The 17576-nt window shown below is 42.2% G+C and overlaps 1 protein-coding gene across 4 annotated transcripts in view; it reads left to right on the top strand.

The window, feature by feature from the left end:
* Window positions 1-17576, top strand: part of RABGAP1L (RAB GTPase activating protein 1 like) — a 1234468-nt gene that overhangs the window by 217771 nt on the left and 999121 nt on the right. For 3 of the 4 annotated variants that reach the window (XM_069231590.1, XM_069231592.1, XM_069231593.1), the window contains one exon: window positions 9572-9750. In XM_069231590.1, coding sequence (XP_069087691.1) covers window positions 9613-9750 — 138 coding nt within the window. In that variant the 5' untranslated portion in view covers window positions 9572-9612. Of the gene's footprint in view, window positions 1-9551; window positions 9751-17576 lie in introns of all 4 variants that reach the window. The other variant, XM_069231591.1, reaches the window with a different exon arrangement.

Below are 17576 nucleotides of genomic sequence, written 5' to 3'. Positions count from 1 at the left end.
GATCTGTTACATGATTAGGCGTTGAGGAGTCTTGGAGTGACATAACGGACAGACTGAATGGTTGGATAGGCAGACAACAACCTCTACATTCCCATGCATGCTCAGTTTGATAGCTAGACCCCAGGTAAACAAATCACTGAATACAATAATTCATCTAGTCATTGCACTGCACCAAAAGCGAGCACGCATCATTCAATGGACGGCTTCCCTTTCCCCTGGCATAGTTGGGTAGAGAGCAATATGCTGAAATGGGGCTAGACCGAAAAAGAGGTGATTATGCTTTTAAAACATAAAGCACAAAACTCACAATAAGGGTGGGCTTGTCCATTGTGCTACAGAAAGTAGACCCTGATTCAGTTGATAAGCCCCATCAGCATTATAATGTAAGGCAAACCACATAGAGAACTCCAAAGCAGTATATATGTGCTGAAAACTGGGGCTGGGTCAAAAAGCATGCAGAACTGGATGCATTGTGGTGTCCTCAGCTGACAGGTGTACTTCCTGTTAGATATATACTGACTATTAAGCTCTTTCTGCATGCTGTACAGATGTTCGATATTGTTGTAGTTTGAAAGCCACGTAACATATCACTTTCTGTGAGATCCATAATATGTAGTAACATGAATAGAAGTTATCAAGTTTTCCTAAAAACAAATAAACACATTTTCAAAAGTATCATCCGCACACTGTAAATGCACATGGTAAAACCATGTGATCAAACCTAATGACCTGATCTTCAGCCATCAAACTGCACATCAATGGAGTAAGGAGGGGCTACCCTGCGCCAAACTGAATATCAATTCAGTATTCCGGATTTGTGGAAGACTAGCATTACACTTCATGCTGCCTTGGGCTAGATTCAAGGAATACTGGAATTAAAGAACTCTGAAAATTTGGAAATTTCTATGGCCCTTGATCTTTAGCAGCTGGTATTTCTGCCAGGATACAGGGTAGAAACAGCACTGGCAATTGCCCTAGATCATAGCACTGGCAATTGCCCTGGATCATACCTGGTTCTCTGATGGTTGATGGGGGCACGGAAAAAAGCAATTTTCCTGGACTTCTCTGACACTTCATGTGGTTGTCATTACTGAATAGGCCAAGAGATTAGCCAGATTGGAATGGCCGGCTTTGAAAATTAAAGAGTGTTTAGCTAGCATCCAGAAAAGAATGGGTCAAACCTTATGCAAGATAGACAGAGCTGTTGATGACTGGCAATCACAAATCCAGCTGAGCAGAGAAAATTGACACTTGGGTCATCTTGAATCAGAACCTCTCCTTGCTGGCTCAGATGAATGAGATGTCCAGCTTTTGCTTTCATCTTCTGTGTGTTCTCATTAAAGTCGTGCCATCAGTCTTAAAAATATTGATTGCCGTGGTTAAGGCTTCATGCATGTATTTAGCCCAGGGTATTGTACCACCTATGTCTTGGCTTCCTAACGATGTGACTGCCAGGCTCCCATGACGTACAAAAGTTTGTTGTTTGCTACTGATTGTACCTGTGAAAATTTGATCCGGCATCAGAACCTCGCAGAAGTTTGCATGGGTTGGCTGTGGACCATTAGGTATGATTTAAGTGCCTATTTCTCCTCTATAAGTGCTCGTATAGGAAAGAGTCGTAAATTTTGGCTAACTCCATTTAACACTGTGTTCCCTTATGACTATTTCATTCCTAGAGTAGTATTTTCTATATTCCACAAATCAAAATGCTTTGCTGAGGTGGGTGCGTCCTTCAGTACCTCTGGCCTAAATTATGGGTTACACAAACTTTTTAACTTAAACAGATCAAGAACAACTCAGTGTTTAGGAAGACTTTGAAGATGACTATTCTGCTCGTTTTGGCAGTCAAGCTTCATATTTTGGGTGACAGGTTCCTAGTTAGATGTTATTTTTTGTCTCCAGCGTCAGGAATACATTGAGTGGTGTACGTTGTTCTTTACAAATAATACAGACAATCAAAATTAATGAATCTGTAAATAAATGTCAGTTTCTTTATAAGTCGCTTAACAACTGCCCACTTTGCACTAATTGTCAGAACTCCCTAAAAAAACGAAAAAGATACAAATAGTGCTGTAAACTCTGCCCTCAGTAGGCTGACATAAGTTTTGGAAAGACCAGGAGTATTTCCAAAGTCTTCTGCTCTGGTACAGTGAAGAGCTTCTGATTTCTACCAGAGAGCTTTCCATACCTGGTGCTGCACTCAGAGATCAGCTAGTGCCAGCCACTTAGTAACAAACCTTAACGTCGAGAAGGCTATATATATGCTGTGGATTGCAGGTTATGTCATGGAGTCACTGAGTCAACGGGGCATGCAGCTTGCACTCTGTCCCATTTTGTGCTCATCCATAGAAGCCATTAGTGCGGAGTTGAACCGATCAAGAAACTTTGCTAAAATCCATTTTGATCGTGGAGTGATAATGATATAGTGAAAGCTGCAGTCTGTGAAGGTGTCAGAGGCAGGTCCACATATACGGTGTTATCATAGTTCATATGCTTTAAGATGGGGGGTTGAGGATTTATTCAAAGTTGAGGTGAGCAGACATAAAGATTAAAGGTTCCATCTCCACCCCAACCACAACTCTCGAAATACGTAGCAGTGCAACATTGTGGCGCACTTTAAGTAGGTCACCAGACCCAACCTGGACCAGCCACTGACTTTTTGATCACAAAGTCTGCCTTATCAGGCTTATCTCAGTGCTGCTTCATCAAAATGCAGACTTTATCAAGCAAGTTAATGAAGATGAGAATTCAACTTGACATTATACAGAAAGTGGCATAAATCTGCTATCTCCAAGTGGGTAGGATTTCAGATTGTTCCTCTTCACAGGGTCCACTAGCCACTTAATAGAGAAATTGTTGAGAGACAACACAGTGACTGCAGAAAACTCCACAGTGGGACAGCAGCACATCGATAAGTACATCACAGAATCTTGCACTTTACGCTTATTAAGAACGGTTAGTGTTTAAATTAATGGAGACATTGTAATTCTGCGTGAATATAGACCATCCCCTACAGAGACAATTGATAGTGGATTCTGGTTTACATGATGTCAGAGTCATTTTCATCCCTATATTTGACTTAGTCTGACGCTGAAGACGCGTCTGTGACGCGAAACACGTGTTGGCTCAGGCTGTTTTGTGTTGTTCTTTACCTATGAAAGACAAGTCATTCCTGATTGGAAAGGAAAAAAAAGTTTTGGAAACGTTTTTCGTGTGATTTGTAAACGGATCACACCGAATAATTTCTCCATATGGGCACTACTCTTGTTGAGGGACTGGAGATCCTGGGCACCCTGCACCTGGCATATTTCCTGAAACCCTCTATTGTAGTTTTTTACATGGAAAAGTATGTTTATGTAATAATCTTTGTAGTTGCTTGTGAGCATGCCAAAGGACCCTGCTGTTTTTCATTCAGCTGGTGGACGGTTGACTGTAGCCCAGGCCTAAGTAGATTGTTTTCAAGACAGCATCATAAGGCAGATTTAAGCTAATTTTATCTGCATGGTACCAAAATGTATTTTGGTATGGTGCTGAAAGTCCTGTTTAGTTAGGAATGCTTTGTCATCTGAATGCCTTGGTACTGTTTTATTTGCATGAGAATTTTGGGATCTTTCTATTGTGTTCTGTGTGAGAAAGATGTAGTGTAATTCGAAAGGCCCATGTAGTTAGTGTTGTTGGGGGAAGGTGGGGTTTTGTGTCCGATGGTAGATAATTACAGCATATTGGAAGTAACTGTAGGGAGAATTACGTGAATCTACAAGCCACTGTTTTCTGACGTGTTGTTATGAAAGCTATAACTTGACATGGTATAAGTGATGTCATATGCAAGGGTATAACCGGTGCATTGAGAAGGCATGAGTTATAGTTAATGTAGCATGGCGAGTGAGGTGAAAAATGAGCAACTTATCAAATTTGAAGGTGGTGTGTTAAGTTGAAATATAAGTTATAAGTAACACTGTGTACGTAGGTGCACAACTTCGAGTAATTAGGAGGTGATGTGTAAATTCTAAATTTAAGGTATAACTATAACTTTAGAATTTGCTAATGTTTCTGTAGTTTGTGTTGTTTGTATGGAAAGAATAAATAAAGTTTTCCTAGCTGTAACATACCTCTAGCCTTTGTTTTTTTCATGGAATTTCATTGGTTTTTGTTTTTAATGAAAATGTGTTTCAAATTGTAGTATTGAATGTTATTTATTTAAGTCTCATTAATTTGAGTGTGGTACAGTAAAATGAATGAGTGTTGTAGAGTAGAGTATTGTATAGTGTAATTGAGTGCAGTGCACTACAGTGTAGTGGAGTAGAGTTGGAAACAGTGTAGTAGAGTATTATAGAGTGGGGTTGTATGGAGTACACTAGTGTGTTGTAGAGTGGAGCTGTGTAGAGTGGATGATTGGACAGTGGTATAGATTGAAGTACAGTTTCATATAGTGGAGTAGAGTTCACTGGAGTTGCATAACATAGTGTTGAGAAAAGTATAATACAGTGTATTAGCATGTCATAGAGTAGAGTGGTGTGCTGTTGATTATAGTCTAGTTGCTTGGCGTATAGTCAAGTAAACTGAATTGGAGTGGTGTATAATAGAGTAAAGTGCTGTATCGCAGAGCGTTGGAAAGTGTTGTTTAGTGGAATACAGTCTTGTACCATTGGAGTTTACGCATTGATTGGACTATAGATTTGGACAGTGGAGTGTACGTGGATAGAATGAAGTAGAGTCTCATAGACTGCCATGAAGTGCAGTTCTAGATAGTGCAGCAGAGTGTCGCACATTGGAGCTGCATAGAGTGCAGTGGCATACACTGTAGTGGTGTGAAGTCGATTACCGTAAAGTGGAGTAGCATATAGTGGAAGAGCGCACAATGAAATACCTTACAGTCTAATAGTGTACAATGGAGTGTAGAAAAGTGGATTGTCATAAGGTGGAATTGCATAGGCTAAAGTGTTGTAGAGTGGAGTGCCATACACTGGAATGGCATACAGTGGAGTAGGGTTCAGTGGAGTGGCATAGACTGAAGTGGTGTATAGTGGTTCGGCATACATTTGAGTTGCATGCAGTGGAGTGGCATACAGCGGAATAGCATTTAGTCGAGTACTGTACAGAGGAGTTGTGTACAGTGGAGTTGCAAATACTGCAGTGACATACAGTGGAGTGGGGTAGAGTGGAGTAGCTTATAGTGGAGTGTCGCAGAGTGGCGTATCATCTAAGGGAATATCGTAGAATAGATTTGCGTACAGTAGAGTAGCGGAAAGTTGAGTAGCCTGCATTGGAGCACTATAAAGTGAAATAAAGTAGAGTGGAGTGGCATATAATGTAATAGTGTAGAGTGGAATAGCTTATAGTGGAGTTGCATACAGTGGAGTTGCATACGGTGGAGTTACATACAGTGGAGTGGTGTACACTGCAGCGGCATGCAGTAAAGTAGCGTAGAGTTGAGTTGTGTATAGTCTAGTGCCGTACAGTGTAGTGGGGTATGCATGTGCTAGAAATTTTTAGAGGGCTCTGTATTATGGTGTGCAGAGTAATGCAAGTCAGTGACTTGTGCTACAGTACATTTCAGTTCATGTACCAAGCAAAGCTGGACGGTGCATGGTGGTTTTGCATAGTTTGGTAAATGTTACGTCAGTATTGTTTTGCTCTTGCAACACTGTGTGTAACGCAATAGAATCCCAAATTTGTCCTGTACTGATTTATAGAATCATGGCAAACCACTGTAAGTTAACAGTGCAATGTGGTATTTAGTGGTAACAAGGCAATGCATAATTGGCTAATGTCCGCCTTTAAAAATGTAAAAGACAGCCATAATCCTTTTATTAGGGTTTTGGATTGCTCAATCAGATAATGACTTGTCATCGCTATGTACTGCGGTACTACCTCAAAAGTACTACTGTGCTAACAGATATCACTAAGTTTAAAATGCTAATAGCTCTAAAAATGTAATCAAGATCTGACTGTGGTGATTAGTTATAGTTCGTGTTGTGTGCTTAGGGAGCTGAAAAGAGTGTAATGAGATCCGCTGCTTATAATAATTTGAAGGTGGTGGATAAATTGTAGATGAAAGTTTTATAACTATAGTTTTGGAATTTTTTTATTTTATGTAGTTTAAACTTGGTTTGTATTGGACAAATAAGTTTCCCTAACTATGACTATGCTTTAACCTTTGTTTTATTTATTGAATTTCAATGTTTTTTGTACATTTTTTATAAAAATGTGTTTCAAACCGTAGAGTCCACTCGCAAGTAGAGAGTTGTTATGTGGAGTGTTTTACAGTACAATGGGGGAGAGTGTTGTAAAGTCTATTGTCATAGACTGGAGTATTGTAGATTGGAATCAAGTAGAGTAGAGTGTAGTAGCATATCGTGTAGTGTAGTAAAGTGTTATATCATGTAGTGTCAGGGTGTCGTAGACAGTCATATAGTGAAGTAGAGTGTTTTAGAGTGGAGTAAGGTAAAGTAGAGTGTCATAGAATGGAGTATTGTCAAAAGGAGTGCCTTAGAGTACAGTGGAGGAGAGTGTCGTAAAATGGAGTGCCATGTCATGTAGTGGAGAGGCGTATCGTAGAGAGAAGTTGGGTGGTGTGTCGTTGAGTGTCATACAGTGTAGTACAGTGGCATAGAATGAAGTAGAGTGGCATACAGTGTCCTACAGTGTTGTAGAGTGGAGTTGCATGCGGCGGAATAGAGTAGATTGGAATTAGTGTACAGTAGAATGTCGTAGAGTGGAATAGCATTTAGTCGAATAGCGTACAGTCGTGTGATGTAGACTTGCATGGTGTACAGTGTAATGGCATAGAGCGGAGTGTTGTACAGTGGAGAGACGTAGAGTGGAATATCATATAGTGGAGTAGCTACAGTGGCGTGGCATACGGATGTATGTGAAATTTAGCAGCCGTGTAGATTGTGGTGCGCAGAGTAATGCAGAAGACTGAAATTGCACTACATTTCTCCAGATTTACTAATCAATGCAGGGCCATGCATGGTGGTCTTGTGTTCCTTTGTAAGTCGGACTTCAGTATTGCATTGCCCATGCAACACCATGAGTGACGCAAGAATACCACAATCCAGTAATACAGCAAAGCCTTAGTTATATTTTGGGCCTTCGTATTATGTGATAACTTTGCAGTATATGGCGGTGACAAGCCAGTATATAATTGAGTAATGGCTGTTCTTAGAGAATGAAAAGGCTACCATATTGTTTTCATAACACTTTGACTGTGTTCAGTGTTAGAGCCTCAAATATAGGCAAGTAGTAGGTCCCTACCCATTATCACTTTATTTAAGTGGGAATAGATAGGGAAATGTATTTATATTTCTTTATATATTTTTAAAAAAAGTCTGCGGTCATGTACCTCAGTAGTTTCACAAAATGTGAAATTCTGCAACAGTACCGCAGTGACATATATCGCTAATTTTAAATGCATTATAACTCAAACAAATACTTACTCAATTTAACTGCAGTACCCAAAAAGCATCATCTCTTCTTTCTGACAAATTTCACGTAAATCCGTTTCGCGGTTTGAATTCTATGTCAAATACAATAGTCTAATAAAAATGCATTTGTGGAAAAACAGATTTGGAACCCCCTTTTATCTTTGCCACTCCCTTAAGAATTCACCTAAAAAAATTACATCATCTCAAAATGTAGAAAATGCTATAGGTCTGGAAAGTTTTATGGTAATTTGCCAAACAGGTGGAAAGTTATTAGGGAGCTAATACCTGAGGAATTCCATCTTAGGGAATACTAACTATAATTACAGAGTGGCAATCAGATTTAATGTGATTTCTTTCTTTTTATATTTTGTATTAGTTATGTATTTACTTATTGGTTTACATAATCATGTGACCATGAGCATATCTACGTATCTTTTTGTTGTTCATGTAGTGATTCTGAAAATGTACATATGCAGTCTAATTTATGTTGTGTGCTTCCTTGCTACTTTTAGTAGGATTGTGCTACTTATGAAGCCAAAGTCCTCCATATAGTATTTTGTGTGGTTCACTGCTAGGCAATGTTTCATTTTGTTGCACAGGGGTGCATAAGACACATGTTTTTTGTTTGGCTTTTTGGGCCAGTTTTATGTTGTGAGCCAGAGAGCATGCAAAGAAAACCTATGTAGATTGAGATGTATTCTATTAGTTGTGTATTTGTTTATAGGTTTCCATTAGCATGTGACCTTAAATGGGTCTTTCAGTTGTTCATGTAGTAAATCTGAAACTTTACATATGCAGTCTAGTTTAGTTTATATTTTGGGCTTCCTTGCAACTTTTAGTAGTATTGTGCTAGAAGATATCACTAAGTTGAAAAACCTTATAACTTAAATACTTACTCTACTTACCTGCAGTACCCAAAAGAATCATCTATGCACCCTAATATCTAAAGCTACCAACTTTCAGCAAAATATAACTACCTGTTTTCATGCTGCACGAAACACAAACGTCTGTAAATAAATGCATTGGATTTCAAGCCTGTTTTGGACCCCACTTTTTTCTTTGCTCCCCCTTGACCAACAGCCACAAAACTTCCATCACTCTTACAGTGAACCAGAGGGCAGCAGGTCTGAAAGGTTTCGTGGACATTTGTCAAACCGGTGCAAAGTTATTAAGGGACAAAAATCCAAAAAAGCAAAATCCTTTATCTCTGGTAACCCTATAGATAGCGAAAAGAGGGTCTTTAAAAAGATTTTTTGTAAAACAATGTTATGAGATAGAGTCATATATCAGGGTGCAAGATTTCATAACTTGATGTTACCTTCACAAATAATATTGTAAAGTTAGCTGCTCAGATTATTTCAGTGTTTCTGAACTTCAGCAAGGTACTGGCACAGTTCAACCTGCTTTATTTATTTATGCCCTGGTAGTCGATCAGGGTTTTAACTCGCCATCCTCCCAACTGGGTTTAACATCATTTTTGGCATGTGATTTGTAATTGCAGAATTTACTTCCCATGTGTTAGATGCTGAGAATTTCCACATTGTTGCCAATCAAAATGTACACTTAAGAGCATGATGCAGAAGATCATTATGATCTACTAGCCATGCCTAGAACTCTAACTCAGTGACCCACCTCAAAAATGCTAATGACAATGATTAAAAGAAAATATGAACTTTTACCTGTGGTTGTCCATGTTCGTGCATTTTGATGTGACCCTGGTGGTTCACTGTTGACAGTATATCCAGTGGTAAAAAACTGTGAAGGTTCAAAAGTATAATACATTCTATTAGGCTACCTCTGATTGGTTGCTTTTGGCATGAGGTTTCGAAGCCATTTGGGGAATTCAACAGCTTTGTTAGGTTGGTAGGTTAGTAACCTTTAGTAACAGTGTTCAGACATCTGAACTATCAGTTGGAGATCAAAGCTGGCTATGACTGAAAAGGACTTGGCTAACATGTATACACCTGAGCTTCTGAGTAGTCCATAGTGGATTCCATCAGTGGAGAATTCGTATTTTGCACTTTTTGTCAGGTTTATTTTTCATGCACTTGCAGAAGTTATCTAGGGGCTGTTTGAGTGTTTTAAAGCTGACCACAGATCTTTTGTCATCTTATCTTATGCTAGATATGGCTTTTTCTCAACAGTCCACTACTAACTAGAAGCATCTCTGAGTGTTGGTAGTGCCATGGAGGGCAGACCATCCTTGCGCAAGTTGGGAGGATCTTCTGAGTCTGTGTCTACCTTAAACAGTGAAGAATTTGTCTTGGTGGCACAACAGGCGGATGGCTCTAATTCTAGTGCTGATGACAAGCCTCAAATCAAGGTAAGGCTGTGCTAAATTCTATAAGGTTTTCTGAGGGCATGTAGGCGTTTTTATTACAAGGCCTTTCCTTAATAGATCTTCAGATCTTTTAGGAAGATCACACATGATATGTGCTCTCCAAGAAGATAAGTAACCTTCAGATTGTTAGTGTATGTTCTCTAATGTAACTTTGCTGCAGCACGTTTGCTAACATCATGCGCTCTCTTAAGTCTCTGCGACTGCACTTGAATATGCACACATTGTTTTTTAACTGCTTTATTTCAGTGAATGTTGTGGGATAAAGCTGGAGTTACACATTTACTTTTTCACTAGAAAACATTTTTTCACTCAATTATTTTCTTTGCAGGTTGAGTTGTTCTTGGCATTCACAATGCATGGGGACGACCATTATAGTGATGCTGTCAATCATTACTGTCCAACACCTGGCCTGTGCTTGTAGCCAAGGGAATTTTGCCACATGCTAGTGACTGTTTGCCTGTGTTTCATTGTGAAAATTAAATTTTGCTTTGTTTATTGTAGCAAATGCTAGCTAGATCTTGTTTATCTTAAGGCACAGTAAAGATTGTTCTTAAATGCTTAGGACCGCAAATTGTTTTGAGAGCTGTGCACAATAAGCATGTTGTGGTTTTGGCATCTGCTAACATTTCTAAAGACAAAGGCTTGGGACCTCATTACAAGTTTGGCAGTCGGGCTGCCGGACCACCATGATGGCAGTCTTTCGAATGGTGCCAGGCCGACGGTCCCAAGACCTCCGGATTACGAGTTTAACACAGGGCTGGCGTGACTAGTGGGGGGAGGGGGGGGGGGGAGTAAAATGTAGCTACTGTCGGCCATGTATCCCTGCCTGTCTTCACGGCGGGCTGACTGTGCCCATGCACCATGTCGTGCATGGGATACAGTGTTCCCCTGAACTCCAAATATTTGGGGGGCCCACGTTAGCCCCTGCCACACACTCCATGGGCGTACCCCCTGGGGACCCCAGTTTTGGCCCCCTTACCTGCCTGACCTCCCAAGCTTTCCATGGTGGTGGGATTGCCATTGAAAGCTTGGCGGTCCTGCAGGTCTCAATGGTGGTCCCAATGCAGGGATCTCCAACATTGGCCACCATGGTTAGGACCGCTGCGGTCCCTACAGCACTATCATGGCGGTCCACGGACCGCCAAAATCGTAATGAGACCCTTAGTCTTATCCTGGCAAAGAGGACATGGCTCCAACTTGAGTATTTAGGTGGCAGTCATCCCTTATGCAGTAAAGGCCCATGGTTTAACGACTATCACAGCTGTTCCTGAAATATTTGCTTTCTACAGATTTCATGTGTACATCTCTTGTACAGACTTTGGCTTCCACATGGTACTAATTAGCTTGCAAATTCGTCAGACTGTTGCCAAATTCCTGAAGTTCTTACTTCTATATGTCCACTTCTGAAAACACACAAACTAACATAAAAACATGGGTTAGGGATCCCCACTTTTTAACATCTCCTGTACCATCCTTAATGAGGAATTCCAACTCAGGCTTGATGAACCTGGCATCATCTGATGATACTGTGCTGGTTTTCTAGAGAGAGTGAAGAGGAGCTCATACACGTATTAACATGGTTCTGTCTGTTGACAATGTGTTGGCAGAGTGAATTTCAACCTCTACTTCCACCCATTATGTATCTTTTTTCTATTCCTTGATCACAGTTCAGAGGATACCATTGACCAAGAGCCCAAGAAACCTGTACAAATTAATCACTCAAGAACAAAATCCAGAAAGTGTACACACTTTCCTGCTTGCAACGTTTTTTTTTAATCATTCCTTGAGCAGTCATATGCACCTTTGTTCACAGTCAGTTACTGTAGTCTTTCCGCAACTTTTAGTGGATCAAGTGAAAAAACACAGAAAGGAGTAATGTCCTATAAATCTAAACAATGAAAATGGAAAACAGACTTATGAGAAACTTATGGCCTCAGGATTTTAATAGGATAAATGAAAACCACACTCAAGAATCCTTTGTGTTTTTTTTGAGGCAAGATGGCGGCCGCGAGTTGCTAGCGGTCAGAAAGCTCTCCTTCCCCCCGGCTCCTGTGCGGCGTTTGTGTTTCCCCCGCGGGGAGGATTATGCGGGCGGCTTCAGATGAAGGCATTCCCGCTTATATCTGCGGTAATTACCTGCCAAGCAGTAATGCGCGCGGAATCGGCGGATTTATTAGGAGCTCCCTGGGTGATTTCGGCCATAACGGCCGTGGCTTCCTTATTTGGACATCTGCTATTTTTTTACCCCCTCACGGCAAACAGCAGCGGATGGCCCCGAAAGCTGCACGCGGCAGCCGGCTAAAACCAGGGTCGCAGGAACGACGACCTCTGGACCCCCAGCCCCTCGTTCGGGGGGGGATCTCCAGGAACAGCGGCTTTGGAAACATCGGCAGTGGTGCGAATGTGCCTGAGGGCAGGCATCCAGCTCCAGGGAACTTTTCAGCTTTGGGGCACACGCACAAGGCAAAGAATGGCGCAAAACAGACTGGAGAAAAGGAGGAAGTGGTGACTATACCCCGGATGTTTAAAGCCCTTCATAACTCAGCCCCTATGGGGGGCAGCACTACTATAAAGAACTCTGATACTGGACCTATACGAGGCGCAGCAGAACTGGCTGGGGATGGCAACAGCACTGGTTTAGGATGTCTGGCTTCCTCAGATAGTGGAGGGTCGCTCCAGGTGAAAACCAATGTTGGTAGCTACTCGCTGGATGTACATCAAACTGTAAGTTGCATTGCTGGGGGATCCCCACAGGCTTCTGTTTTTTGTGTAGGGGGTAAGGGGCTTGCAGCAGCCTCTGAGGGGGAAATTGACCTGCCGTTATATGCCCCTGGGTCACAAAGCAATGTAGGGCTGGCGCAGGAAGTGGTGACAGGGGCAGAGCACTGCGAGCAAGTGGCAGCAGCAGTATGCTTATTGCCAAGCACTGACCCGTCAGCTCCGGCTTGTACTCTGGAGGCGATCCGGGATTACCGACAGGGCAGAGTGGACTTATTAGCTCAGGCTGAAGCTGGGGAGAATTTTTTTTCCCTGTCGGATCAATCTCAAGATTCAGATGAGGACAGCACCTGCCCCTCCATAGACTCAGAGACTTGTGATAGTTCTACAGCGCCTTTAACCCCTATTTCTGTGTTGAGGGGCACCACAGTCAAACGCCAATCAAAGCAGACTGAGGTAACTAGACTAGACAAAGCTGGTGAGTCCAGTGAGAAGAGGGGAAAAAAAAAGAAGGCGGCGTCTAGGACGAGAGCTATGTCCTGGGACTACACAGAAACACAACAACTGCTGCACAGTATAGGTGACCTTTCAGTGGCTCCAGCTCAGACAGAGGCTAATGTTCTGAATGTAGAGACTGCGCCTCCTTCCCCTTCTCTACACCTTATTTACCAGACCATCACGTCACAGCATAAGCAAACGCAGAGGGACAGCAAGAAAGCCAGGGTGGCCACGAAGCAGTTACAAGTGGCAATCGGTAAGGTTGTGAAGACATGCTCTGAAATTGGGGAGCGGATTGCTGCTATTGAGTGCCGGGCGGACGCACTGGAGTCAGATCTGGGTGCAGTGACAAAACAAGCCGCTATGCATGAGAGTCAACTCTCTGATATTCAGTGGAAAGTAGAGGACTTTGAAAATCGGCAACGTCGTAACAACTTGCGCTTAATTGGGATACAAGAAGGTGTAGAAGTGCAGGACTCAAGAGCCTTTATAATTAGATTGCTTAAAACAGCGCTTCCGGAGCAGACGGGATGGGATTGGGAGAAAGAGATACAGAGAGCCCATCGGTTTCCACTACATCTGAGGAATCAACAATTAACAGGAGCAAGTGGAACAGCCCAGCAACAGCCCAGCAACAGCCCAGGGCCTTTATAGTCTATTTTGGCAATTATCTGTTGCGCCAAATAGTTTTTGAGAAAGCCCGCCCTGATGCCAGCATTAGCTGTGAGGGCTGCACATTCTTCTCCCTCCCCGACTTCTGCCATGCTACGGTAGAGAGACGATGGCGTTTGAGACAACTGATTAGCCCCTTCCAGGAGAAGGGAGCGGAAGCCTATCTACTGTCCCCGGCTCGACTTTAGACTATATTTAATGGGATGATACGAGTGTTTGCATCCGAGATCAAAGCCAAGGAGTACTTGCAGTCTTTGACTTAACTGTTGATACATGGTTGATACATGGTAAAAAAAAAAAAAAGAGTAGGGCTTATTTAAAAAAAAAAAAAAAGAGGAGAAGGGAAAATGAAAGGGGCGGGTGATAGAGGCGGGTAGCCTGGGGAGAGCAGAAGAGGAGGAGGGGTGCTCTTATTGAAATGGTTGGTTTGTGAGGGTCTAGTCTTTTAGGGGAAACAATTTTTCTTTGGTTAGTCAATTTGTTTAATTTAGGAGTCGCTGCAGGAGCCCCTCAAGGGGGGAGGGCTGCCTGTACATACTTACAGTCTACAGTCTGGAAGCTTCATTTGGTTGGGTGGGGGGTGGGTGGGGGGTAGGGTTTCTTTTTGTGGGTGGGGTGGTGATTGGTGGGGTGGGTTGGGGTTGGGTAGGTTTTGCATGGGAGATGCACAGAAATATGCATTTGAAGGCACAGGAGATTATTAGGTGTATGATGAAACAAGATGTAAGTTTGGGTGTATATGTTACAGTTTTCAATGGGGGACCGTAATGTTTTACGGGTAGCCACCTTAAATATATGTGGGCTAAATGACTCTAAGAAAAGACGTCTTGCCACTCAGGAGCTCAGAACATTAAGGGCAGATATAATTTGTTTGCAAGAAACGCATGTTACCCCGGCTAAAAAATATTTGTTGGATTTTCCTGGTTTCCAATTAGTCGCGTACATCACCCAAGAAACGAACACTAGAGGGGTTGCAGTACTTACACGGCGAGATCTTCTTAAGGTGGTCAAGAAAAAGGTTGATAACATGGGCCGATGGGTGATAATAGAGTGTGTTATGGGACAATCGACTTTTACTGTGTGTTCTATCTATGGCTCCAATGTTGATGATCTGGCTGGTATTAACATGTTGAATACTGAACTTGCGCTCTGGGCCTAACCGCTTATTGTATGTGGGGATTTTAATATACATACTGAGACTAATATTCCCTTGCAGAATCAGGGTTCATATGTCGGACGAAAGCCGAAGGTGTTTCGCGCCTTACAAATGTTGGTGCAGACTCATGGTCTTTTGGATGCATGGCAGCATTGTATGCCTATGGATCCTGGTTACACTTTCTTTTCATACCCCCACCGAAAATCTGTCCGATTAGACTATTTTTTTTTGTCTCCATCATTATGCGAAGGAATTCTGGTGGAAACATTCCCTAGGGTCATATCTGACCATAATCCCTTGGTAGTACAACTCTCGGACTTGCGTAAGGAGCGACATTTGAGACCCTGGTCTTTTGACCGGGGCTTGCTGCTTGACTCAGTTTATATGTCACGGATGAAAGTATGGCTAACTGAGTTTTGGGGTTTTAACAGGGATACGGCTCCACCGGGGGTGTTATGGGATGCTTTAAAGGCTGCTATCCGCGGGGAAACTCTGAGTTACGCCCTTAAGCGGGAGAAACAACGGCACCTAGCTATATCTGCGGCTCAGACCGAATTGGCCTCTCTGGAGAGTCAGATAGTGGGGCTTGCAAGGAATAATGCTCTAATACAAGATACTTTGGATAAGATTACGGTCATGAGGGCCAAGATCATTCAGTTGTATTTAGACCAAGACATTATTAAGACTAGACAAAAGGCGGCTCGGAGTGCCATTGTGGCAATTAAAGATAGGCAGGGGCAGATTGTGTATGGAGATACGTTAGTATTACAGGTGTTTAAAGAATATTATTCTGCATTGTATCAGCAGGAAAACCTCTTCTCGGATGAGAGAGACGAAAAGATTGCTCAGTATTTGAGTGATATGTCGTGCCCAAAGCTATCGCAAGAGGAGGGCTGTCAGTTGACTGCCCCCATTGAGTTGGATGAGATTATCTCGGCTCTAACTGCTATACCTAATGGGAAAGCTACTGGCCCTGATATGATCCCAATAGAATTCTTTAAAACGTTTTTTGAGGAATTGAAGGACGATATCATGGCACTCTTTACGTCAGTACAGGCTGGAGAGCGGGCGCCGGGCTCATGGCTGGAGGCTAACATTGTTATATTTTTTTAAAAAGAGAAGAACCCGCTTCTACCAGGCTCCTACCGACCTATCTCATTGATAAACGCGGACGCTAAATGGTATGCCAAAATCCTCACGGTTAGGCTTAATCGAGTTATTGGTGGGCTTGTTTCCCCTTGGCAACATGGGTTTATTCCCGGGCGGGGGACCGCCGATCATGTTAGGCGTGTTATCACCATGTTAGATGCATCTCAGGCTATGGCGGCCCCTATGGCATTAATATTATTAGATGCCGAAAAGGCTTTTGATCGGGTCAGTTGGAAATACTTATGGACAGTGCTCAGTAAAGTTAATATAGGGGCTGGTTTTATTAAGGCTATACAAGGTTTATATCAGAAGCCCCTTGCTCGAATTCAATTAGCCGGGGCAATTTCAGAACCCTTCTATATTACAAGAGGAACTAGGCAGGGCTGTCCCTGCTCCCCTTTACTGTTTGCACTCTATATAGACCCCTTGATTCAGAAATTATTGCAAAGTACATTGATCTCGCCTATGGTAATGGCGGAGGGCAGGTTTAAAATTTTGGCATATGCTGATGACATAGCCGTCACTACTCCTGAACCAGGGAAGGCGATCGAACAAATAGAGAAACTAGCCTCGGAGTTTGGGGAAATCTCAGGCTATGCATTAAATAGGAGTAAATGCCAAATAATGGGCAATGAGTGGGCCATTATTGAAGACAACAGGAGGGCCAATCAAGTGACCTATCTATGTGTCGGATTGTCGGCTAATTTGGATTTGATAGTAGAGAGCAATCTTGCTCCTGTCTTAGCTAAAACCAGGAAAGAGTTGTATCATATGAACAATCTGCATTTAACAATTATTGGTAGATGCAATCTTATTAAAATGATTTTTTTACCTAGGGTTCTATATTTTTCCGCACTATCCCGCTGGAATTTAACAAAGAATGGTTTAAGCATATGGAGAGTTTAGCGACTAGTTTTATCTGGTCTTTTAAAAAAGTACGGCGAGCATATAAGTATTTAGTGCTACCCAGAGAGAGGGGGGGTGGGCGGCCCCTCATTTTCTTTTTTATTACTGGGTATCTGCACTGCAATATATCCAACCATTAATTAATCGACAGGCTGATAATCGAGATTTTGGCGAAATCTGTCCTACTATATATAATATGATTTGGGGAAGTCATGCCAATGCATCTTTCTTGAGAACAGTGGAGCCTAGTTATTTTAAAAAAGTTAAGTTCAAGACTGTCTGGGCTGCATTTAAGGTGTGGACCAATGTTAAAAAAAAAAATTGGAATCGGCCGGATCAATTTTTACACCCCAATTTTGAATTCGTCTGTACTTCCTGACATTTTTAAGGATGAATACTATGCCAGGTGGGCACAGCTTGGTGTTCGGTGTATTGGTGATTTCTATGGGAATACCCACCTTAAATCTTTTGAAGAACTGACAAGTGAATTTTCATTGAACACTAAGGATTTTTTAAAATATTTGCAAATCAGACATTTTTTGGGGGTAGATTTTGGATCAGCATCTGGCCAGGTGGGGGATAGAATCCCAGTTATGGAGGTTCTTCATAACTCCACTAGATGGCGGGTTTGCTCGCTTTATCCGCTCTTCTTGAACTTAATGCCAGATGACTTGAGTAAACAGGCGGAGAGGTGGGCTCGGAATATCGG

This window comes from Pleurodeles waltl, chromosome 4_2 (genome assembly GCF_031143425.1).
Source record: "Pleurodeles waltl isolate 20211129_DDA chromosome 4_2, aPleWal1.hap1.20221129, whole genome shotgun sequence".
Lineage (NCBI taxonomy): Eukaryota > Metazoa > Chordata > Amphibia > Caudata > Salamandridae > Pleurodeles > Pleurodeles waltl.
The sequence above is the reverse complement of the archived record's forward strand: the minus strand, read 5'-3'. Positions and strand labels throughout refer to the sequence as shown.